Source organism: Perognathus longimembris, chromosome 22, assembly GCF_023159225.1.
Source record: "Perognathus longimembris pacificus isolate PPM17 chromosome 22, ASM2315922v1, whole genome shotgun sequence".
In the NCBI taxonomy this organism is placed as follows: Eukaryota; Metazoa; Chordata; class Mammalia; order Rodentia; family Heteromyidae; genus Perognathus; species Perognathus longimembris.
Window position 1 is genome coordinate 2,741,080 of NC_063182.1, and position 23,395 is coordinate 2,764,474.

Consider the following 23,395-nt stretch of genomic DNA (forward strand, 5'->3'; position numbering starts at 1 on the left):
AGCCGGGGGGCTCCGCGTGGGTGGGGTGCTCACTGGGAGCGAAGGCGCTCAGGGTCGGCGCCCAGGGCTTTCCGGGGAGTCCACGGGAAGACTGGACCTTTCCACTCGGCCGTCCCCTGCCCCCAAGTCTGTTCTGCCCAACTCGGGCCGCTCATCGCTCACTGGAAGGGTTGGGCCTCTGCCTGGAAGGGTGGGGGGTGCGTGTGGAGTCTCCAGACCTGGCTGGGCCGGGGCGGGAGCCCGGCGTTCCGGTCCCGGTGGCTGCAGGCACGGAAGGCGGAGCGCTGCTTCCCCTCCCGGCTCTGCGGGCTTCCTCCCAGGGAAGCTCTTCCTGGGCCGGGGCCCAAACTGCCCCCGGGGTCCCCAGGTTCTCGTCTCCGCCCGTCCAGCCACCCCAGAACGAGGCCCTCCGCGCGGCCAGGAGAGAGAGCACGGGGGGGGGGGGGGGTCACCCCCCGGGACTCGAACACCCAACGCCGGAGCCTTGTTGGGGAGCTGCCCGGGTGTGAGGTCACGCTCGGGACACAGGGCTCTGGAACGGGGGATGGGAACACGGAATGGGGCTCACCGTGGAGCTGTGACCCCAAGGAAGCTTCTGGAATCAGCTCTCCTGCCACACACCTCTCGCATGGGGGGGCGGGGGGGGGGGCGCCTCGAGCCGCCTGCAGGAAGGGGATCGCAGCCTGAGGGCCGGGGTGCTTCAGGCCGGCGCTGGGGCCCCCGCCTGTGCCCCCGAGGGGCTGGGAAACACTAGGGGGCGCTGAGCACGGCCTGGGCACCGGGCAGGACGGGCCGGCGGGAGTCACGGGGCGCAGGGCCCCACGGCGGGCTCGGGGGGCGCTGGCAGCCCAGCTCCTGGGGGGGGGTCCCGGATTACGGGGGCCCCGGGGCGCGAGCCGGGCGGGGAGAGGACGGGGAGAGGGCGGGGCGGACGGGGAGAACGCGCCCGTCCAGAGCAGCCCGGAGACGCCAAGCCCGGGCCCGCGCCCCGTCGGTTCCCATCGGGGGGCTACCGAGCCGCTCACGCGCGCCCGTCCCGAGGACGGACCCCGGCGGACGACTCGAGGACGGCCAGGCTCTGAAGCGAACGGCCCCGGGCACGGCACGCCGAGCTAGGCCTGCTCCCAGCCCTCCCAGGAAGATGGCAGGAGGAGACGGTTCCAGGGACACCACGGCCTAGGGGCGGCCGCCATCGCTGTGCTCTGGGGCACGGCCCGTCTGCCCACCTGACGACGTGTAGCCCGGAGATCTGATCTCCACCATCAGCGATCGCCGTGAGGCGGGGGGGGGGGGGGGGGTCCTGCTGGCGTTGGGGCGCGGGTCCTCCGTCTTCAGAACACACAGGGATGGGAGGGGCTGAGAACGAACGCTGCACGGCCAAGGGTGCTGGATTTCTTCACGCGTGGTGACTCTAACCCGGAGCCTCGTGCGTGCCGAGCGTGCGTGTGATTGCTACGCTAAGGCCCTGCCCAGTGCGTTCTCCGTGTATCTAGCGGCTTATCGCGCCGGCAATTACTGTACCAGCTTACGGGACTGGAAATCTATGAGACAGTCCCGCACTTCTTTGTGTTGCCAGTCCTGGGCTTGAACTCAGGGCCTGAGCACTGTCCCTGGCTTCCTTTTCCTCAAGGCTAGCACTCTGCCACTTGAGCCACAGCGCCACTTCTGGCTTTTTCTGTGTATGAGGTGCTGAGGAATCGAACCCAGGGCTTCGTGCATGCTAGGCGAGCTCTCTACCGCTAAGCCCCCTTCCCAGCCCCACGCTCCTTGTTAATGAACGCATCCGTGGCTTTGGAAGTCAACATTTCTTCTGGCACAGACGTCAGGCTCATGAGGAAGGTAGGAGGGATTCAAACTACAGAGGCGAAGGGCTTCTATCCCATCTTGAGTTTTAGCCATGCATTCCCCCCCACCACCACCCCCATTGACTTCTGGCTTCGCTGGGCCCACGCCCTTGGACCCCCATTTCTAAAAGCTGATCCCCTGGGAGGAAGTCAACGAGCCCTAGGCAGGAGGAGAACCCGGGTGAGTGAGAGGGACGGACACAGGGCAAGCGGGCTTGACTACAGACGCACAGAAGCTGGCGGCTGGTAAATGCACGTGGTAAGTGTGCCAGGCACTGGGGGGCTGGGGGGGGGCAGAAGGGGGCTGATCTGGTCCCGGGTGCACGGTTGCTCTGTCTGCATCCTCCTCCCCTCTGAACAACAGCGTGGGCACGTTGAGTTTACAGAGTTTGGAGAACTAACAGATCTACGGTAGGAAAAGAAGCTGTGGGACCTGAAGGGAATCGAAGTCAACAGATAGAAGAGGTGTCCCGTGGTTCCTTCCCAAAGCTCCGGCTGCTCCTAGAACAGGCGCGTCTCGTGGACACCTGGACCTGTCCACGCGGTGACGAGAACACCCCGAGCGAGTCTGTGAGCGTTCGTGCTGGTGTGTAACCGCAGCGCACGCTCAGCACGGCTTCCCTCGTGCCCCGGGCGGGGGGCTCTGGGGCTCCCGCTCGCCGCCCTGGCCCCGCGGGGGGCTGGGATCTGGGGGTTGTGTGTGAACCCAGCCCGGGCAGCCGTAGCTGTGAGACGCCGATGTCTAGTTAACCAGCAAGCAAACAGGCAAACCGAGGCGTGGCTCGCGTGGAACAGCGCCGAGCCTTGAGGGACGGGACCGAGACGCCGAGCCCCAGACCTCGTGCTGACACCGAAGGAACGAAACCACACACGACCCCTACTGCGGGCCGCGGTCGCCTCCGCTCCTTTCTCTGGTCTGGGGCCTCGGCTCTGGCTTCCCAGATCAGCGTCCGCCTCGCCCCCTTCTTTGCCAGATCACGGGCACCGTGCCCTCCATGAGCAAGGACGGGGTGGGAATGCGGAGTTGCATGCACATCTCAGGAAACTACGCCTAGCGATGAGATGAGAGAAGAAGAAGGAGAAGGAGAGGAGAAGGAGGAAGGAGGAAGGAGGAAGGAGAAAGGAAGGAAGGAGGAAGGAGGAAGGAAGGAAGGAGGAAGGAGGAAGGAAGGAAGAAGGAAGGAAGAAGGAGAAGGGGAGAAGGAGAAGAAGAGAACCATCGGACATCACCCGGAAATTCTGTCTGCCTTTCCTTCCCTTCGTCCCCGTCCTTGAACTTGACTTGGCGGTGCGAGCATCTTACTAGAAGCCTGGCCTACAAATCCATGTACACCTTGTTTATTATTTCAGTCCTCCTGGCATTCCCCCGACACGCGACCGGAGGTGGGAACAGAGAGCGAAACGCAGCAAGGAAGGGGGCTCAGCCCGTGCTCGACGGGCAATGCATTGTGCTGGGTGCAGGGGCGTTAGGGGTGAAGAAGATTTGGAGGCTACGTTTTACCATCGTCCAAATTCACTTCAACCGTATACCGGGCCTCTGGGCCGCCGCACCCCCGGGCAAGGGGTTCCCCGAGGCCCCTCGGTTGGGGCGACTGCTCCACAAGTGTCGCCATCACCACGAGGTCAGGGAAGGCCTTTCGCTCGCTCTGGGGAAGCCGGCGTCGAGGTTCTCGGAAGGACGCGGCCCATCTTCTCTCAACGCTTCCGTCATCTCCAGACCCCGGGTCTCTGCTGACCTCCAGGACCGTTAGCCCTTCAGGAGCAGGCACACCGGGAAGGTAAATGGGAGGATCATATTGAACAACCGGCTTGCTGGAAGGAAAAGACAAAGTGTCTGACCCCTCGCGCTGGCCCATCTCCACGGTGTGAGTTCTCTCAGCAGCGCAGGTTCCATCGGCCCGTGGGGTGTCACGGAGGAGGAAGTTGTAAACAGAGGCGCACAGATGGCTCTTGTGAGTTTCTAGGACGGGATAGGGTGCTGACCCTGCTGGAAGGTGCTGGAAGGTCCTGTAACCCTTTCCTGGCTTCTAAGGTGACCTGTGGAAATCCTCCGTCCCGGGCAAGCGGCCCTTAGGCTCCTGCCCCCTTGAAGACATTGTCTGATTCTGAGGAGGCTCACAAGGCCCCGTTTTCCGACGTCACAGTGGTGTCAGGAGGCACGGTGTCACGAGACTACAGCCAACCCCTCCTTGTTACGTGGAAATAAAAGCTATTTAGAATAACAATCGTAACGCTCAAAAGACAGGGCGCTGCTCCACAGACATGGCCCCCTCCTGGCGGAGCGCTGTGCAGGAAGCAAAAGGAATGAAGAAGACACAGCGATGCGTGCGGCCCGGGCCAGGTGCTCAGGCCTGGGGCTCGTCCCGGTGCGGCGCTGGCCACGGATTCCAAGTCCCGCGCGCGGCGTGGAGTGGAGGGACGGCCGTCACTGAGCCCCCCGCCCCCCGGAGGGGTCCCCGAAACACCCGAGGCGTCCTCACAGGTTGTTATTCTGCCCGTCCTCTTCCTGTGGGGTGTGATCCAAGGCTACGCCGGCTTCCCTTCTGGTGAAGTCTCTTTGTGCTCTTCAAAGAACAACAACAACAAAACAAGGTTTTTTATTTATTGAAAGAGAAAACGAGAACTTTAAACTCCATAGAGGTGACTGCCTAAGCGAAGCCCAACAGTGGAGGAGGAATGAACCGCGGGCCTACGGAGTCACCCCAGTCACCGGTCACCGTCCCCCAGTCTCCTCAGTGCCTCGCATAGACCAAAGCCTAACGCAAGGCCTGATTTACCTATTCCATGTTTAAATCGGTGACAGACAAAGGCGTGCCTGAGTATTCCAAAGTCATGTTTGTTTTTTTCTGAAAACATAGCTGTATCACTTTCATAATGACAACACGTGGGGCTCGCCATGACAGTGCTGCACCCCTGTAATGCCGGCTAGGAGACGAGAGAGGAGTCTCACGGACCCACGTCGGCCCAGACGTCGATGTTAGTGAGACCCGATCTCAAAATCAAGCCAGGATGGTGGGAGAATCTCAGATGGAGATGGGCGCAGGGCCTAAGTGTGACCTCACGTGGAAAATAAATGACCACACCTGTTCTAAGAGCCATTTGAACCCTGCGCGTCCAGTCATCCCCAACGGCCATCATTTTTACCTGGCTGGTCACCCCCGGGGCTACTTACTTTTCTCTGTTGAAAATGATAAACTCCTTCTGGACAGATTCGAGGTGCTCCCGGAGAAGACAGGTCTTTAAGGTCCGGAGTGGGGGGAAACAGAGGTACCGTTAGTGGCTGAGGAAGAGCGCTCACACAGAAGACAGCCTACTGACGGGGCCAGTGGAGAATCCACATCTAAGCAGTACCAAGAAAGCTTCGAGTTGCAGGCAACAACAAATGCTGGAGGGGGTGCGGGGAAAGAGAAACCCATCTCCATTGTTGGTGGGAGTGCAAATTAGTACAACCACTCTGGAGAACAGTATGGGGGTTCCTCAAAAAGCTCAATATAGACCTACCCTATGACCCAGCCATTCCACTCTTAGGCATCTATCCTAAACAGCAAGTCCCAAGATATCAAAAAGACATTTGCACTTCCATGTTTATCACGGCACAATTCACAATAGCCAAAATATGGAAACAACCCAGATGCCCCTCCACAGACGAATGGATTCAAAAAATATGGTACCTATACACAATGGAATACTACATAGAGATTAGGAATGGTGAAATATTGTTATTCGCAGGGAAGTGGTCAGAACTCGAACAAATAATGTTGAGCAAGACAAGCCTAGAACACAGAAAACAAAGGGGCATGATCTCCCTGATATATGACTGTTAAGAAAGGGTGACGGAGAGACAGTAGAGACCAGGTCTGCGAAACCAAAAACTGCTTGTCAAATGGTATTTCCCACAGGATTGGGGCAGCGACCCAACAGTATGTAACTAAAACCACACAACTACTCAACATATAAAGGTCAGAAATTGACCTCTCGGGCTGAGAATATGGCCTAGTGGCAAGAGTGCTTGCCTCCTATACATGAAGCCCTCCCTGGATTCGATTCCCCGGCACCACATATAGAGAAAACGGCCATAAGGTGGCGCTGTGGCTCAAGTGGCAGAGTGCTAGCCTTGAGCAAAAAGAAGCCAGGGACAGTGCTCAGGCCCCGAGTTCAAGGCCCAGGACTGACAAAAAAAAAAAAGACTAAAATTGACCTCTCAGGGGAATACAATAGCTCAAAAGCTATGTAGGTACGTTCATATAAGACTACTGTCGACATATTGTCTAATGTCGACATTACATTTAAAGCCCTAGGCGAACTTTCTTGGGCGTAGGCCACGTGGCTACTGTGTATGTTCTTGGTACACTGGGTATTGTATATATGTCTACCTGACCTAGAGAAGAGATAGAAAAACAGGACGTAAGATATCACAAGAAACGTACACACTGCCCTACTATGTAACTGTACCCCTTGTGCACAACACCTTGTCAACAAAATTTAATTAATAATAATAAAAGAAAAGAAAGCTTTGCGTTGGCAGCCCCATGAGAACGAGCGTGGGAGGAGCAGAGGATGAACAGCCCCCCCCTCAGCCCCCCAGGACGGCTGCCCCGGCTCTGTGATCGTTCGGATGACTCGGAAGATGGAGGCCCGCTGCCTGTGCTCAGAAGGCCCCGGTGGGAAGGCGTAGCGAGCGGCCCCCCGATTCCGGCTCTTAGCCCCGTGGAAGCCGGGCCTCCCTCCCGTCCAGGCCCCTGGCGGAGAGCCGGGCAGGAGGCCCTGCAGAACTTGCCGGAGCCCTGGAGGGGTGGGCGGGGGGCTCTGCCGTCCGTCCGGTGACTGCTCCACACGGTGGGTGGTCACCGCGCCCTTCTCTGTCAGCCCCTCCTCATCAGCAAAATCAGGACACGGGCACCCGCGGCTCACGCCTGCAACCCTAGCCACTCAGGAGGGAGATAGCTGAGGATCCTGGTTCAAAGCCAGCCGGGACGGGAAAATCTATGAGGCTCTGATTTCCAATTAACCACCAAAAAGCCAGAAAGGGTGCTGTGGCTCACGTGGTAGAGCACCAGCCTTGAGCAAAACGCTAAGCGACAGCACCCAGGCCCGGAGTTCGAGCCCCAGTACGGGCACATCAACGAGCAGGGCAGGTAAAGACCCCTAACAGAAGCGCGTCCACGGGTGGCGGCCGCCCTCGGTAAGGCCCGCCGCTTACCTGAGCCGAGTCACACTTCCGAATCTCCTTCTCTCTCTTTGCCAGACGTTTCTTCTTCTTGTGAAGGGGTTTGGATTCCAGGATCATTTCTTCAAGCTCAAAGGTGGGGTCGCAGTTCAGCCTGCCTTTCTGCAAGGAAGCGGGGTTCGGACTCAGTGCTCCCAGTCCGGCCTCTGCCTCCCGAGACCAGGCCAAGTCCTCCGGCCCTGAGGGGCTTTCCTCGTTGGATTATATTATTTTTCCTACACCTTCCATTCACCTCGGTGGGGAAGAAAGGCGGCCAAATTCAGCTTACGAGTCTTGGGCTGGGAGAGTCTCGAGTCTCTCCTAACCAGCCAGACGGCCCTCTTCAGGGTTTCTAAACTTGAACCCGAGTCTCCTCGTGACCAGACCCCAGCTGAGTCCCACGCACGGGAAACCCAGCGAGCCCTAAGCTAGAACGATTTCTCATTGGCCACCAGTCCTTAAAAAAGATAGCTCCATAACCAGGCACCGGGGACTCAGGCCTGTCGTCCTAGCTGCTCGGGAGGCTGAGATCTGAGGAGCACGGTTCAAAGCCAGCCTGGGCAGGAAAATCCATGAGACTCTGCTCTCCGATAAACTACTCAGAAAAAAGCTGGAGATGGCACCGTGGCTCAAGTGGTGGAGCGCTAGCCTTGAGCATAGAGAGGCTCAGGGACAGAGCCTAGGCCCCGAGTTCAAACCCCAGGACTGACGAGTCAAGATTAGATAGATAGATAGACAGACAGACAGACAGATCTGTGAGGCTAGACACCATGGCTTGCAGGCCTGTAATCCGAGCTACTTAGCAGGCTGAGGTCTGAAGATCACCATCCAAAGCCAGCCCAGGAACAAGCTGGGCAAGCACCTTCCATCTGTAACCGTAACCCCTCAGTGCGTCACCTTGACAATAAAAATTAATTGTAAAAAAAAAAGAAGAAAAATAAAACACAGCCAGCCCAGGAAGTAAAGTCTGCACGCCTTATCTCTAATTAACCACCCCAAACCTGGAAGCTCGGGGAGTAGAGTCCCGGCCTTGAAAAACAACAAATAACAACAACCAAGCCTCAGTCAGGGACAGCGCCCAGGTCCCGAGTTCAAGTCCCGGGAGAGGGAAACGGGAAATCCTCGCTAGGTCAATAGCGTCCTGCCCTCTGACTGGTGGACCCCTACAGGTGCAATTACTCTGTCCTGGGTGACATCTAAAGACACCTTGATTTTGAACTCACGGACGCACGGAAGTGACTTTGCGGAGGGCTAGACCTCGCTCCCCACGTAAGCGTGACGGACTAGCGTGAGAGCCCAGCACCCCGGCCGGGCCGCCGGGGGCCAGGGGACCCTGGGTGACCGCTCGCACGCCCGGTCGGTCGCCTTGCTTTCCCCGGGGGTGGCGGGGACCCGGGAGCCCACGGCGGGCCTCGGGCGCGCGGGCGCGGGGAACGTGTCGGGAGCCACTCACGCTCGGGACGAAGCCGGGCGTGAGCCGCTTGTGCAGAACCGCGTCCCAGTTCACGTCGTTCATGGAGGGGAGGCGCTGCACGTCGGCCAGGTGGGAGACGCGCCGGTCGGGGTCGGGTTCGAGCAGCTGCGCCGGGGCCGCACGGTCGAGATGACGGGGAACAAAGTCAAAACCCGGGGGGTTAAAACCTCAGACGAACCCCCCCGGCCCCCAGGGGTTCGCGACTCTACGACTTCCAGAGCCATCCTTCCAGAAGGTTCCACGGCCCGCCTCCTGCAACCGCAGCTGCAGGCCACGTGGGCAGCGCAAGCCTGGAAGTTGGGGTCGCGTGTCTTTCAAAAGCTGTTAGCCGGGACGGGAACCGCTCTGCACACGTATACCGCCCTGACCCCCCCCCCGCCCCCCACTTGATACTGACTTCTCGTCCCAGAGCGAGAGGGCACTGCCTTTAACTCCTCCCTCTTGGCCTGCTGTCTTCCTGCTTACCGTTTCTGGAAGACTCTACGCCATGAGTGGCCTTTAAGTAGTTATACCAGGGAGCTATCCGTTCACAAGTACAGTGCGTCTTGATCTGTGGTTGCTCTCTTCTCCCCCCCCCGCCCCCATCCCTTCCAGCCCAACCCCCCTCCCCGGTTTCCTTCACGTCACGGCCGTCTCCCCGGCCCCTTCCCTCCCTCTCACCTTCTTCAGAAGCGACACCATCTCCTGCGACCAGGCGGCCGGGTACGTCACCATAGCCGTCTGGAACGTGTGCGCGATCTCCTTGCTGGAGGTGCTGGACCGGATGTGGTAGGGTCTCTTGGGGGAGAGGAAAGGGCAGAGGCCGCGTTTTCACGGAGAAAAGAAGCAGCGATCGCGCGTGTGCACGCGTGTGCACTTGCCATCGGTAAAGGACCGTCCGTCAGTGACGTCCATCAGTAATGACCGTCGGGTACAAGCCCTCCTCGCTCAGCCCCGGGGCACGCAGCACCGCGGTGTCACACGCACCGTGCGTGTGTCACGAGATGCTACACGCCCGCCAGCTCTCCTGAAGTATCATCGCTTTACAAGTGTGTCATTCCACAGATTCACACAAGTGTCCCGGTGGCTTGAATAGGTCTCTGAAGTGCTGATCTGAAGCCATTCTGGTTTTTTTTTCTTTATAGTAACTTACATACGTAAGTACATAAAAATTGGACAATAAGCGTAAGTTATAGGAACGTCATAGAACGGCTGGCTACAAAGGGACCTAGAATTTCACCATTCCCGATTCCCCCTTGCTTGAACCTGAATGACGTTCGGAACAGAAAGCAGCTCGGCAAAACATCAAGCCCGGCGGCTTTCGGTGCTGGGGTGTGTGTGGGGGGGTCTCTCCTTTCCTGGGATGTGGGGTACTGAATCTGAGTGCAGGGCGGCTTGGCACGGTTTTATTCCGAGGGCATCGGGCTTGTGGCTGGCTCTCCCTTGGGGGAGGAAGCCACACTGCACGAAAAGGAAGGAAGTGGCTGGGTCCTCGATCTCACCACCGTCCACCAGGGGGCAGCCTTGGCCGCGGGTCACCTCGCCAAGGCCCAATCCTGCTCTGGGAACTCCAGGCCACTTCCAGGCAGAGCATGGAGAGGAGAGGAGAGGAGAGGAGAGGAGAGGAGAGGAGAGGAGAGGAGAGGAGAGGGGTGCTCTTTTCCGTGGGACCCGGCACCTAGGAGGCACCCGGCACCTGTCTGCTGAACGAACACAATGTCCGTGACGGATCAACCGCAAGGCAGGAACTGCGCTTCCGCAGGGACCGTCCCAGATGCCCAGCAGACGATCCCCAGCTGCGGAACGAGGTTGGGCGTTGGGAGGGCGTCCGCCTTTCCCCCGCAGTCAGTCGGTAGGGGGAGGCTCGACAGCCTCCTGTATTCATTACCTGACTCACGTAACTGCAACCCTCCTGTACAACACCTTCTATATCTGTATGCATGCCAAGCCCGGCGCTTGAACTCAGGGCCTCAGCGCTGTCCCCGGCTGCTTTCTGCTCAAGGCTAGCACTCTGCCACTTGAGCCACAGCGCCACTTCCAGCTTTTTCTATATATGCGGTGCTGAGGAATCGAACCCGGGGCTTCGTGTCTACGAGGCCGGCGCTCTATCACTAGGCCGTATTCCCAGCGCCCAATAAATACATTTTTTTTTTAAAAAGTACTGTAACTGCTGGGTGCCAGTGGTTTAGGATGACAGGGCAACACCTATAATCCTAGCTACTTGGGAAATCTGATAGAGAACCGAAGCCAGCGCGGGCAGGAAACGGTGAGAGTCTCATCTCCAGTCAACCACCAAAAAGCCGGAGGTAAACGCACACGTCGCTCCAGTGGTGGAATGCCAGCCTTGGATGCAAAAGCCCAGCAAGAGTGCGGCTCCCGGAGTTCAAGCCCCAGGACCGGCGGTATGTGCGCTCAGGGGCATGGGGGGGGGGGAGGGGGCAGGAGGGTGGACGTGGTGGACGGAGAGAAGAAAAGTCTGCCTTCTGCCGTGATTTGTGTAACTGTACAAAATAACTAAAGCCTTTATCATGTTTTGTTCGGTATGTTGGGGTGTTTTTTCCCTAGAGAAGTCCCTTCCGTAAGAAATGTTGCCTTTCAAATGAAACCGTTCTGCCCCGCGTCTGCAGCCAGCGCCAGGGGCTGGGGACAGACGGACGGATGGGAGTCGGGACTGGAGCGGGGCTGGGCTGGGCTGGGGCCTCCCACCGCCCCGGGAGGGAGAGGCGCGTCTGGACTAGAGCGTGGCGGCACGATCGCTCTCTTTAAACGGACACGTTCCGTGCCGCGGGTGTTGGGCGAGGCGCCCCGATCGCCCTCCTCCTCCGGTGGTTGGTAACATCGACATTATTCACCTAGCGGACCCGTGTCATTTCACGTGGATCCACACACAGGGCAGGAAATCAACCCGCACGTAATTCTCATCGGCATTGCCCAGAGTCGATGTTTTCAGCTCCCAAAGAAACGCGGGCGGTCCCTAGCCAAGAACATATCCTCCCGTTCCCACACGGAACTTTCTAGAAGGATAAACAAAGAGGGCCCCCGCGGTCCCGTACCCGGCCTCTCAGCAGCTCATACGCCGTCACTCCCAGGGACCACCAGTCGACGGCGAAGGAGTAGCCTGCTTCCTTCCTGGAGCCGAACATCTCAGGCGCTGAAGGGAATGGAAACCAACGGGACAGTCAGTCAGGAGCTCCCCAAGTCCCTGTCCCCCACCTGTTCCCCAGAAGGAGAAGCACCAGCCCGAACGGCATGCGTCCTCCTGGCACGGCCGCCATCCGTCGCTCGCTTGCGTTCAGCAAGTGAGAGCTTCTCATTTCCTTAGCGCGCTGGTGGCCTCCATTCACCCCCGGAAACACGCGGGCGCGCTCGACTTCGCATGCAGATTCTCCCCTTTCCTGGGCCATCCACTCCTTAAAACCTGGGCCTCCAGTATACAGCGCCCGTGGGATGGAGGACCCCGCTGGATTATTCTGGAAGGTTTGCCCTAAAGAATCTGACGTGGTATTACGGTTGCAAACCGAGCCGAGGATTGTAAGCAATGCCCTTTAGGTTGGCCCTCTGTCTTGGGGAGACCCGGACGTTACAAGAGACACACTCGGAGCTTCCTTCTGGGGTGAGGGAGGGCAAGGGGGAGGGGGGGGCGGGCACTCTTGGAAGCAGAAGGTTTTAGAATGGCTATGGGTTGCGGATAGGTCATTACCACGGCTCCTGAAGGCCAGGAGCCAAGTCCACGTCAGCTGCCCACGTAACATGCAGTGCTGCCACACTGAAGGTGGTCCGCACACCCCGTCCTAAATCCTGGCGAGGGAACTAGGGAGGTAAAGCACTAGCAGGGCAGTGTCCTGGGTGCTGGCTCACCCACCACCTGCCCTGCCGCCGGGGCAGAACCTGGAGAGCAGACTCAATGGAGAAAACGACTTTCGTGTGTGCCGGTCCCGGGGCTTGAACTCAGGGCCTGGGTCCTGTCCCTCAGCTTTTTCGCTCGAGGCTAGGACTCTACCTCCTGAGCCATAGTTTTCCCTCCCGCTTTTTGGTTGTTGGGTGGAGATAAGTCGCTTAAGGACTTGTGGCATCCAACGGCGATCCTGGGATCTCAGCTTCCTGGGTAGCCGGGATCCCGGGCGGAGTCACTGGTGACCAACCGATCGTGAAAACAACTGAGGGCACCCATACACTACGCAAGGCACAGCTGTGATCACTAGCCCGGGAGTTTTGCTGTCTAGGTTCACATTTGGTCTCCGCCACTCCTGGAATCCTTGAGTGTGTCATTTAGCAAAGCCTGATAGTCTCAGAAACATAAGAAGACACTGTTTCTAGGTTTCGGAATTAAATGAGACAATGCCTGTCAAAATCTAAGCACAGTGCCTCACTTTTGAGCAAAGGGCTAAAAATAAAAACATCAGGAACTTTTCTAGAAAGGCAAACGTGGGTGATCACTGAAGGAATTTAGCGAAAGGTTTCCAGGGTTGACCTCGGGCTCCTGCGCCAAGATGCTGGCGTCGGGCAAAGAAAGTGGGCAGCACAGGACTTGCGGATACACGCTCGCCTGCCCGGGGCCCTTGAGCAGAATCCTCCCACCAACATCCAACTAAGGGGGCAGAAGCCTGGCCTCCCCGAGCAGCCTCTGACCTTGACTGTAGGAGCTCAGGGAGCGAGCAAGACTCCGCAGGCCTTCGCTTTTCACGCCTCACCCACCGCGTCCTTTCTCCAAGTCACAACACAACGGCCCTGACCCCACACTCCTCCCACCCGTGCCTTTCCCCCGTCTCCCTGAAAGTCAACTCTGATCGCACCCCAGCTCAAAGTCCTGCCTCTTGGAGAACCCCCTGACACCCTTTCTGGGGGCGGGGACAGATGCAGCGTGCTAGGAACATGCCAGAAGGAAGCAGCAGGGCTCCGCACACGCTGCGTATTGACCGCATGGAACTGTCCACGGAGTGTCTGTGCGCATGCTTTGGCTTTGTTTCCAGCGCTAGCGGGGGGCTGCTCACGCCCCCTTCTCTGCTTCTGGGCCCGGTGTGCAGGCATGAAGACCGCTGGCTGTGCCTTCTTCACTAAACCAATCCCCAGGTGGTGTTCGGCACTGAGAGGCCGGGGGCAGGACATGAAGCACAAGAGGCAGAGTCACGTCCCAAACCCGAGGACACCGAGCCAGAATCCCACCGCCCCCCACACCATCCAGAGACGTGTGGAGAGGAGCTTAGGTTTCCTAGAAGAAAAAAATAACCAAAAAAGAACCTTACTAAATGCTGTGCATAGCGTTTTAAACGTCTGTATAAATACACTCAGAAAAATAAACAAAACATAAGGCACCTTAACAGATGCCCACACTACAAGTGCAAGGATCAAATCCGAGGCGAGTGAATGGAAAGGGAACGGTGCTGGGCTTGCGGCTCAGGAGGCAGAGGGTCTGCCCAGCAGCCCAAAGGCTCTCACTTCAAATCCCAGTAACTACCACGAAAGAGGGGGGGGGGCTGTGCGCACTGCTGGGGCCAGGGGGAAATCGCTGTCAGTGGCTAAGAGCGGGGCTCTGCCCCCGGGGAAGCCGGACTCGGCCGCGGCAGGAAGGAGCCGGGATGCTGCCTCGAACAAAAGGGCCGGCAGCGCACGAGGGGCCGGTGCTGTGGCTCGGGGTGGCCCAGGACTGGCTCCCCAGAGCCACGGGGACCGGCTCCCTAGCGGCTCGCCTGGAACGGGGAAGTGACAACGGTTCCCGAAACAGCGCGACGCGTGCACTCAGGACAGGGCCGGACACGGTAGAGAAGCTCAGCGGCTGTCAGTCCATGACACCGCGACCGCCGTCACCACCTTCCTCCGTGTCCCAGGCTAGACGTTCCTAGACTCGGATTGAATTTCATGCTCTGTCAATCACTTGTTATATGACTATAGCCATATTGAAATCTCTCTCTCTCTCTCTCTCTCTCTCTCTCTCTCTCTCTCTCCCCCCCCCCGGTGGGATTTTGAAAATCTGTAAAATAAAAATAATAGTATACGCTCTGGTTCACAGGGTTGCTTTGAAAGTTGAATGAAAGAAGGACTGTGTCACACCTAGCCGGGCACTCCTGGCTCTCCCCCGTCAGCCCATCTCCCTGGGAGGCTGAGGGATACGGAGGGTTGAGTTCAGATGGCGTGGAAAGCTCCGTCTCTGCACTTGGCATCCCCGGTGCGGGACAGGCTGATCGTGGAAGGTTTGGGGAACCTCGGAAGGCTTCCCTCCACGTCACAGGGAAACGCTGCGTGCAATGATGCATGCTTACCATCCTAGCTGCCACAGGAAGCATCAGATAGACGGGCTAATCCGGGTACAGGTCTAGGCAAAAACGAGACCTTACGTCATAATAACGAGTGCAAAAAAGGGGGGGCCGGGGGCAGGTGGGGTTGGACGCATGGCTTGGAGCACTTGCCTCGCAAGCGCGCGACTTGGGAGTTCAAATGCCAGCAAGTAAATACAATAACCTTAGCAAAACGTCTTGGACACCATCAACAGGCACCATCCTTTTGTTACTATTACTACATTATAAAGGGGAAATTTTATCTTAAGGAAAGTTAGATCATCTAATTTTTTTTTTACTGTGTGTGTGCACGTGTGTGTGTGTGCATTCATGTGTATGTGTTGTGTGTGCACCCCTGTGCATAGAAAAAGATCTGGGAGAAACCCACCTGCATGCATTGGAAGGATTTACTTTCCCTTTTGCTTCTCACCGATTTCCACTTTTCCTCTAGCGAAGTTTGCCTGAGCACACACACACACACACACACACACACACGCACAATTCTCTTCTACAGAAAGAAGAAAGCTAAGGGAAGCTATGGTTTGCATTCTACGCACACAGGCGGCCTAGCAGTGGCGAGATGGAAGAAGCGGCGTGATCAGCCGGGTCGTGGGTGCGAAGCACCAAAGCCGGTTCGCTCTGTGGAAGGGCGTACGTAAAGGCTGGGAGACGGAGCATCTTCTCCTTCCCAGTCAGGCACCAGCCTGGCCGCCTGCCCGGCACCTCGGGTGATCTACTCTCCTCTACGCCCTCTCCATTTGTTAAACTAGCTTCCCTGCTTCCTTTCAGATCTCAGCCCGACTGGTTGATGGCTCGTTAGTGTCCTGAATAAGCAGTGCAACTTGAGTGCTGGTGAATTCCACCAAACTACTGGAACCGTCTAGGTTTCTTAAAAATAAAGCGGGGTTCTACCATAATTCCTCTAGGAAAAGACTTCTATTCAGAAGTCAGAGTTAAAGGCAGTTCTGGATAAAGACACTGTCTATGACATTCAGCATTTGCTTTGGAATAAAACAGGACCTGAACTGGCTTAGGACGCGCTAAGGACCACAAAACTGTGTATTGATATGTACTTTTTTAGTCTCCCCTTTATACCTCTTTCAAGGGGAGGCTGGATTTCTGAAATCAAACAGAGCTTGGTTTAAATCTAAGTTTTCACACGCTTTGATTATTAATTACCAGCCCTGTGACCTGCAACAAGCGAGTTTCTGATTATCTTCATTTTAAAAATGGTAAAAAGTATAATCTGTTTACTAGGGCCGTTGAGAAAAATAAATGAGCAAGTGAATGCACGGCATTTAACACACTGTCTGCTCCCCAGAAAGATTTTAGTAAGTACCAGTCATCATGAATTATAGGACTGGAAGTAGGTTCGTGCCTGGAATGTTGCCTATGTTGTAGTTTCCTTGTCCAATCTTGTTAAAAAAAAAAAAAAAAGACTACAAATGCCAGTTCTGAAAAAAATTTATATTACACAGATATTGTACTTCCAATTACTGGGGAGAGGAAGAAAAAGGTGGCCTCCTTTACTCTGCTCACCATGGAAACCAACCCCAGAAACGGCAGATGTACATTTTCTGATTTGGCTCCAAGAAAATAGCCCTTAATATGGAAACCCAGGAAACCTGTCGGAAAAGCCCATCAGGCCCGCAGGCCGGGATTTTCCTTTTATCATCTGAGTGCCACGGGCTTTAGATAGAAAAATAGGCTGAGCCCTTTAGGCTGGAAGGCACAAAAGAGATTTTTCTACCCCTCCTGGTAATGGAAAGCCATGAAATTTGAAATTGTTCAAATATTACACAAAATAAGGCCCATGGCTTTCCCAAAGCAAGTCTCTTTCTGTTGGAGAAAGGAAGGAGGTCTTCTGTAGAGTGGGCCCTCTAGCTTTCTCTCATTCTCTCTCTCTCACTTGCTCTTTTCTTCCCTCCCTCCCTCCCTCCCTCCCTCCCTCCCTCTCTCCCTCCCTCCCTCCCTTCCTCCCTCCCTCCCTTCCTTCCTCCTCTCTTCCTTCCTTTTTCTCTCTCTTTCTCGCTCTCTCATTACATGGAGGAAAAGGATGACATTTTAAAGTCACAATGCTTGTTGACTTTGCGTTTCAAGTTCAAATACTACCGCCTGTGAATTACCCTGGTCGTATCTGGCTATCACACTGGCTATCACTATCTACTCCCGAATCCTACCGGCTCTGTTTAAACACCGGCTGCCTCAACGCTCTAGCTCGTTTGAGTAGATATTCTTTCATCATCTGACGACAACTGTGGGTTGACTGATCCCCCGTTTCTACTGAGTCTCCCCTGACGGCAGCTCAGTCTACGTCATAATAAATCTTAACCCTTTGCTTATTACAATATTGACTTTAGAGACTTTGCAACTGGTTTCTGTGAATTAAAGCTCGTCATCCTAGCCTCTGTGTTGTATCAGTCCTCGTTCTAAATAATGTACAGTCACTTCAGAATATCCGGAAAGGTAGGGCTGACCAATATAATCTACCCCTATAAGAGACAGCAAATTCTTGCAGGACAGACCCCCCAACTCCTCCCATCTCCCCTCACCAAGTACAATTACTTTAGTGATGAGGCTGGGCCCTGGAACAGGAGTAATTATATCCAAGGAGCCAGGTCTGCTCCCCTCAGGTGATGACAGGGAGAAAGTCTCCAGACCCCAAGGGAAGCAGAAGAGAGATAATGACGAACCAGGTCGCACCCGTGACGGGGCTATTTATACACATCGGTCGCCCTCTGTCCCCGGCCGTCCATTTAAACCTACAGATCACATCCCCACCTTCAAGATGGCTCAAGTCCTGTCTTCCTGTGGCTGCCCACACCATGCAATGAAACTCCTCTGTCCTTCACCGTGGGTCTTGATTCTGCATTCAGAGCGTCCAGGTCTAAGATCTAAAACTGGCTTCAATGCTTTGGGCTCCGATGTAGCTGGCCGTATTGGAACCACTGATGTCTACAGTAAGCCATGTTCCGGAACAACGTAGGGCCCGCGCCCCAAGCGCTAGCTAGACCCCCAAACACACTCACTCTGTCTCCTGCTGTTGCCACCCCCAGCGAGACTTGTTCCCGGATTCACCAAGCACCTGTGGCCTAAGCGTGGTGGCTACCTCTAGGGCCAGCCCGTGAGTCCAGTGACTGAGCAGCGAGAATGGAATGGCAGACCCTCCTTCCCGCGGACGCCTCGAGAGTTTACAGATGCATTGCTGCAGCTCGACTCACTTGCTTTAGGAAAGAACTACCTCGCTTTACGTACCGGCTGTGCCTTAAGGGCTTACGTCTCTGTATTTAATGCAGAAAAGAGATATGCCAATTTTGGTAAAATGCCACCAGAGGTGGTATCTTCTAACAAAATTAGAATTTGTAGTTCATTTTTTTCTACAGTTAAACATGACACGCTTTATTTTGCAGGACCTGGGACTTGAACTCAGAGCCTGAGCACTGTCCCTGGCTTCTTTTGCTCAAGGCTAGCACTCTGCCACTTGAGCCACAGCGCCACTTCTGGCTTTTTCTGTGTATGTGGTGCTGGGGAATCGAACCCAGGGCTTCAGGCATGCTGGGAGAGCACTCTACCGCTAAGCCACGTTCCCAGACCATGAGGCAATTTTATGTTTATCCAACTTAATGTTTAACCCTCTTCTACGTCTTACTATAAGCTAAATTACGCAAAGCCATTTCACATTCCTGATAGTATAAAAAGAAGAACTTATGGTCTCGTGGTGGCAATGAAACTGAAGATAAAATTATAATTGGAGAGGCACTTTGGACTGTTAGAGTCTTATGCGTGCAATGCAGTATCACGTAAATGTTAGAATGAGTATTTGTCACATAGTTCTACTTCAGACTGTTTCCATACTTTTTGCTCTAATTACTATTGTCATTGTTGTTATTTTTTAAATGTAAACTTCTTTCTAAAGGTGATGTACGGGGGGTGGGGGTTTACACTTACATAAGTCGGGTAACGAGTACATTTCTTTCTGAGCAGTGTCACCCCCTCCCTTTCTCCCCCTTCTTGCTCTCCCTGTGGTTGTTCTACGCCAGTCCAGGGCTGGAATTCACAGCCGGGGGGCGGGGGGGGGGGGCTGCTTTTTTGCTCAAGGCCAGTGCCACACTATCTCAGCCACAGCTCTACTTGTGGCTTTCTGGTGGCTCATCAGCGACAGCCGTCTCGTGGGCTTTCCCTGCCCGGGTGGGCTTTGAAACGCAGCCCTCCAATCTCAGTCTCCTGAGTGGCGCGGGCCGCAGGCGTGAGCCCCAGGCCTTGCTGCGGTTGTTCTGCCATCGTTTCGTGTTCTCCCACTGGCCCGGAAGCTCCGTGAGGCGGCGATCTCACGGGCGCTGCTCCGGCCTGGCCCCCCGTTTCCCACCACCTTTGCAGCAGGGACAGTTCGGTGGCCACCACTCATTCTATGGCTATTCCGGCCGGCCGTCCTCGTGAGCCCGTGACCAGGGCCCCTCCCGAGTTCAAGAACACCACCCTCCCCTTGCTCACGGGCAGTTCTCAGGCTCGGCTCCGGCTCCCTGCCCCCGGAGCCCCCGGGGACGGTCCGGGAGGCGGCAGCTGCCCGCTCCGGCCGGCCCTCCCCGCGGACGCGAAAGCTCTGCCCGTAGGCAACGGAGGCCCCGGCGAGGCTCTTACCCATGTAAGGCTTGGTGCCCGCCAGGGTGGTGATCCGGGCCTCGTCGGGCAGCACGGCGGCGATGTTGAAGTCTGTGATGTGCACGTGGCCTGCGGGGGGAGCAGAGGGCGGGGGAGATGAGGTCTCCTTCCGCGAGGCGTCCCCGCGATCGAGGCCGCTCCCCGAGGCGCAAGCGGGGCGGGCGCCCTTGCTCTATCCGTACCTGTAACCCTCCGAGAGCCAGATGTGAACTTACGGCCTCGCCATTCTGCTTTTCTTAATATTTGGTGCCCGGTGCTCTGCCACCGGGACCACGGCTCTCCCCTTGGAGCCTTCTGGCGGCACCCTGGAGCCGAGACTTTCTCGAGCTGTTCTGCCTTTGACTGGCTTCGAACACCGAGCCTCGGCTCCCGGCTTTTTGGGCAGCTCACGGGAGCGAGCCCTCAGTGCCCGGCGCTACTCCGGCAACTTCGATCTGTTGGCCTCGGTGTAAGTTACTTAACCTCTGGGCATCCTGAGGGAGACGGCTGCTAATTATTCAAAGTATCAAATGTCTATGCATCCCTTAGGGGGAATCTAGTAAAAAAAAAAAAATAAAGGCGAAATGACTACAAACTGGCACAGCTGGGGATGGTTGCCAAAAAGGGTTTCCGTTCTTTTTCTTTAAGTGCCATTAATATTTCATGAGGGGAGGGTGAGGGCTTTGGCTTGTCCATCCCTCATTCCCCAACACACAACATAACATCAACCGACACGTAGGGAAAATCAGCATATATATATATATATATGCATATATATGTGTATATATATATATATCTGTAGTATATATCTATATCTATATCTATATCTATATCTATATATCTGTACTGGGTCTTGAACTCAGGGGCCAGTGTTATTTTAGCTTCACCACTCAAGGCTGGAGCTCAGCCACCTGAGCCACAGATCCACCTCTGGTTTTTGGTGGTGAGCTGGAGATGAGAGATTCACAGACTTTCCTGGTTGCACTGGCTTTGAATTCCTGCCCTCACTCGCTTTGAACCACGATCCTCAGACCCCGTCTTCCTGAGTAGCTGGGATTACTGATGTGAACCACCAGCGCCTACCTCTGAAATCAGCTTATTTTAAAAGGAGCTGTATGAAGAATACTGGCCTAGGGACCAGTAGCTCTGATGTTTGCCCTGACTTCAATCCCTAACACATAAGAGACTTGGTCCTTTTCCTAAGTTGAACACAAGTTTCTCTTTCTGTCGAAAAGAATGGGAGCTGGAGTGTATCGTTCCAATGGTTGAGTGCTTGCCTAATAAGTACTAGGGCCTGAGTTCAGTCAGTCAGCCAATCCTATCAATAAGAATTTGAAGAAGAATGAGTAGGTAAGATAATGTCTAGGCACTCACCTCTAACACTCATGCCATATAACATAGGTATGAGTCTTAATTATGGCAGGAAATAGACCACAGGAAGTGCGCTGGGCTTCTTACATTGATAGCAGTATGGACAGAAAGGGTGGCACAAGGCACCCCTGGAAGGCAAGGCTGTCACAGGAGCTATTAGCACCACAACTGTCCTAAGGTGTTGCCATTTCCGTGTATCTAGGGATTTTTTGTTGTTGGTGGTGGTGGTTGCTCTTTTTATTATTATTCTATTTATTTATTTGTTTGCTTGTTATTAGTTATTTATTCACTGCCAGTACTGGGGCTGGAACTCAGGGCCTCGTAGTCTTACTTAGCTTGTGGACTTAAGCCTAGTACTGTACGACTTGAGCCACGCTTCCCGTCTGACTTTTTGCTGGCTACTTGGAGACACGAGTCTCCGAGTTCCGCCCTCGCCCCTCCTCCACGGGCTGTGACCCGTGATTCTCTGACTCCAGCCTGCTGAGTAGCTAGAGTTAAGGAGGTGAACCCCAGCGCCTGGCTGACACGTGTCCAGTGTTGGCAACTAGAGAGGACAACATGAGGGTCACACTCCTCGTTCCAGGCTCCCCCTCCAGCGTTCTGTCCCCCGGAAGCTAAGAACTCGAAGCCCTGGCGTGTCGGGGGAGGGCTTGCCTTTCGTTTTGATCTTTGTTGCTGGAGATAGAGGATCACATTAAAAATCAGGATTTGTGGGATAAAGGGGGATTGTCTAAAGAGGAAATCAGTGGAAGGGGAAATGGAGAGGGTCAAGGGGTGAAGAGAATCTAATATACATATATATCTATGCACATCTACACATGTATACATGCATTACATGTATGTAATTTTATAGGCACACAAGTGTATAGGTAAATACACAGGTGTATATTGTGTACATATGCATGTCTCTCTACCTCTATTTATTTATGCAAACTTCAAAAGGCAACCTACCAGACACGTCAACGAAAGGGAGGAGGAAGATGGAAAACAGGTCAGGACACACAGTTGAGGGGGAACTTGTTCAAGGCACCCCGGGCCTATCTACGGGGCTATCCCACGGGGGGGCCCCTGTGCTACCAACGTGTGCTCATAGGAACCCAGTTTCCTCTGACAGAGTCCTGGAGTCAGCCGTGGCAGCTGCCGGCTCTCTTCCTTTGCACTGTGCTCCGTCAGGATCTGGCTCGCCGGCCCCTTGTGCTCCGGGCACCATCTTCAGTCGGCTGGCCGTGCCCGCACCGAGTGTTGAGAACCGCCCTCTGCAGGCGTTTAGGACGCACGCGCCCCGTTTTTCTCCTCAGGCACTCTCGGAGACACCACATGCTCCATTATCTTGGGCTTGGGTGCGGTGGTGTCACGGACGCAGACTTTCTAAAGGACGGCTCCCACTTGACTTTCGGGCACACTGTGAAACCCTCCCCAGGGGAGCAGGTCATGGGTCATCTGAGTCCGGGTGCCGTCTTGGCTCTCACCTAATCAGTGAGATCTTTGGGGAGACGAGGAACGGGGAGACTCTGAATTGACAACATTTTTTTTATGTCAACTGCCGATGCTCAAGACATATTCGTTCTCCTTGTGGAGACAGTCTCTACGTCACAGCCACCTCATTGCAATGCCAGCATTTTTCTGGTGTATATGAACACTATGAATCAAGAAGAATGAAACAAAATTCTTCCTGTCTCGGAGTGGTGCTGAATTAAAAATCAAAGCCACATGATGTTATAGAGAACTTATTTAGAAAGATGGGTGTAGAGGTAACGTAAAAATAAAGGAAAAAAAAAGGCAGCTTCGCAGTTGCTGAAATCCACATGCCAGAGGTTCGTGTGATAGCTCACTGGGGTGAAACAGACAAGTGGAGGTGAACAAAGGCAAACCAGAGCTTCAAAGATGCGCCCCGTGCAGAAGACCGCAACAGTAGATAGATACGAGAAAGGTCAGGTGTGGACGGTGGTCCTGCTGGCTCTCACTGGAACGGGTTCACTTAGCAGTGGTTTCTGGAGCCAGGCACTGCTCATGCTTACAATCCTACTTAGTTAGGAGACTGATATCTGGAGATCACAGTTTGAAGCCAGCCCAAGCAAGAAAGTCTATGAGACTCTTATTGCCGATAAACTACTTTTTTTTTTTGTTTGTTTTAAGCCCCAAGTGGCGCTGTGGCTCAAGTGGTAGAGCACTAGCCTTGAACAAAAGAAACCCAAGGACAGTGCCCTGAGTTCAAACCTCAGGACCAGCACCAAAAAAAAAAAAAAAAAAAAAAAAAAAGTGGTTCATTACAGTCCCTGAGCAATGTCCAAAATCCTAATTTTTCAGGATGTAAAGGGAAAGGACCTCCCAGCGAATTACTTTCCTCTGAAGGGAGGCCTAGCGCGCCGCTTAGAGAAAGACTCAATTTTTTTTTTCTGTTTGTTTGCTTCTATCCCATCTACCTTTTGTCCTTCCAAAGCAATCTTGTTTCTTCTATTAACAGCAGTGATTCTCAAGTTGAGTTCAGAATGGGAACAAAGTACAGAAAAGCCTCCTCTGAATTCACAACTGCTGGAGTCAAAACCCCAGGAGTGGAAGGGGTCACTGGAAACAACACGGTGTCTGAGAGAAAAGAACCGGTCTTCAGGCA

The 23,395-nt window shown here is 55.0% G+C and overlaps 1 protein-coding gene across 1 annotated transcript in view; it reads right to left on the reverse strand.

Moving 5' to 3' along the window:
- Window positions 1-4,294: 4,294 nt before the first annotated feature.
- Window positions 4,295-23,395, reverse strand: part of Stk32a (serine/threonine kinase 32A) — a 73,278-nt gene continuing 54,177 nt past the window's right edge. Inside the window, exons 6-12 of the mRNA XM_048331296.1 lie at window positions 19,414-19,503; window positions 11,557-11,654; window positions 9,185-9,301; window positions 8,504-8,629; window positions 7,045-7,173; window positions 5,017-5,081; window positions 4,295-4,408 (exon numbers count right to left, since the gene is read on the reverse strand). Coding sequence (XP_048187253.1) covers window positions 4,321-4,408; window positions 5,017-5,081; window positions 7,045-7,173; window positions 8,504-8,629; window positions 9,185-9,301; window positions 11,557-11,654; window positions 19,414-19,503 — 713 coding nt within the window. The 3' untranslated portion in view covers window positions 4,295-4,320. The remainder of the gene's footprint in view (window positions 4,409-5,016; window positions 5,082-7,044; window positions 7,174-8,503; window positions 8,630-9,184; window positions 9,302-11,556; window positions 11,655-19,413; window positions 19,504-23,395) is intronic.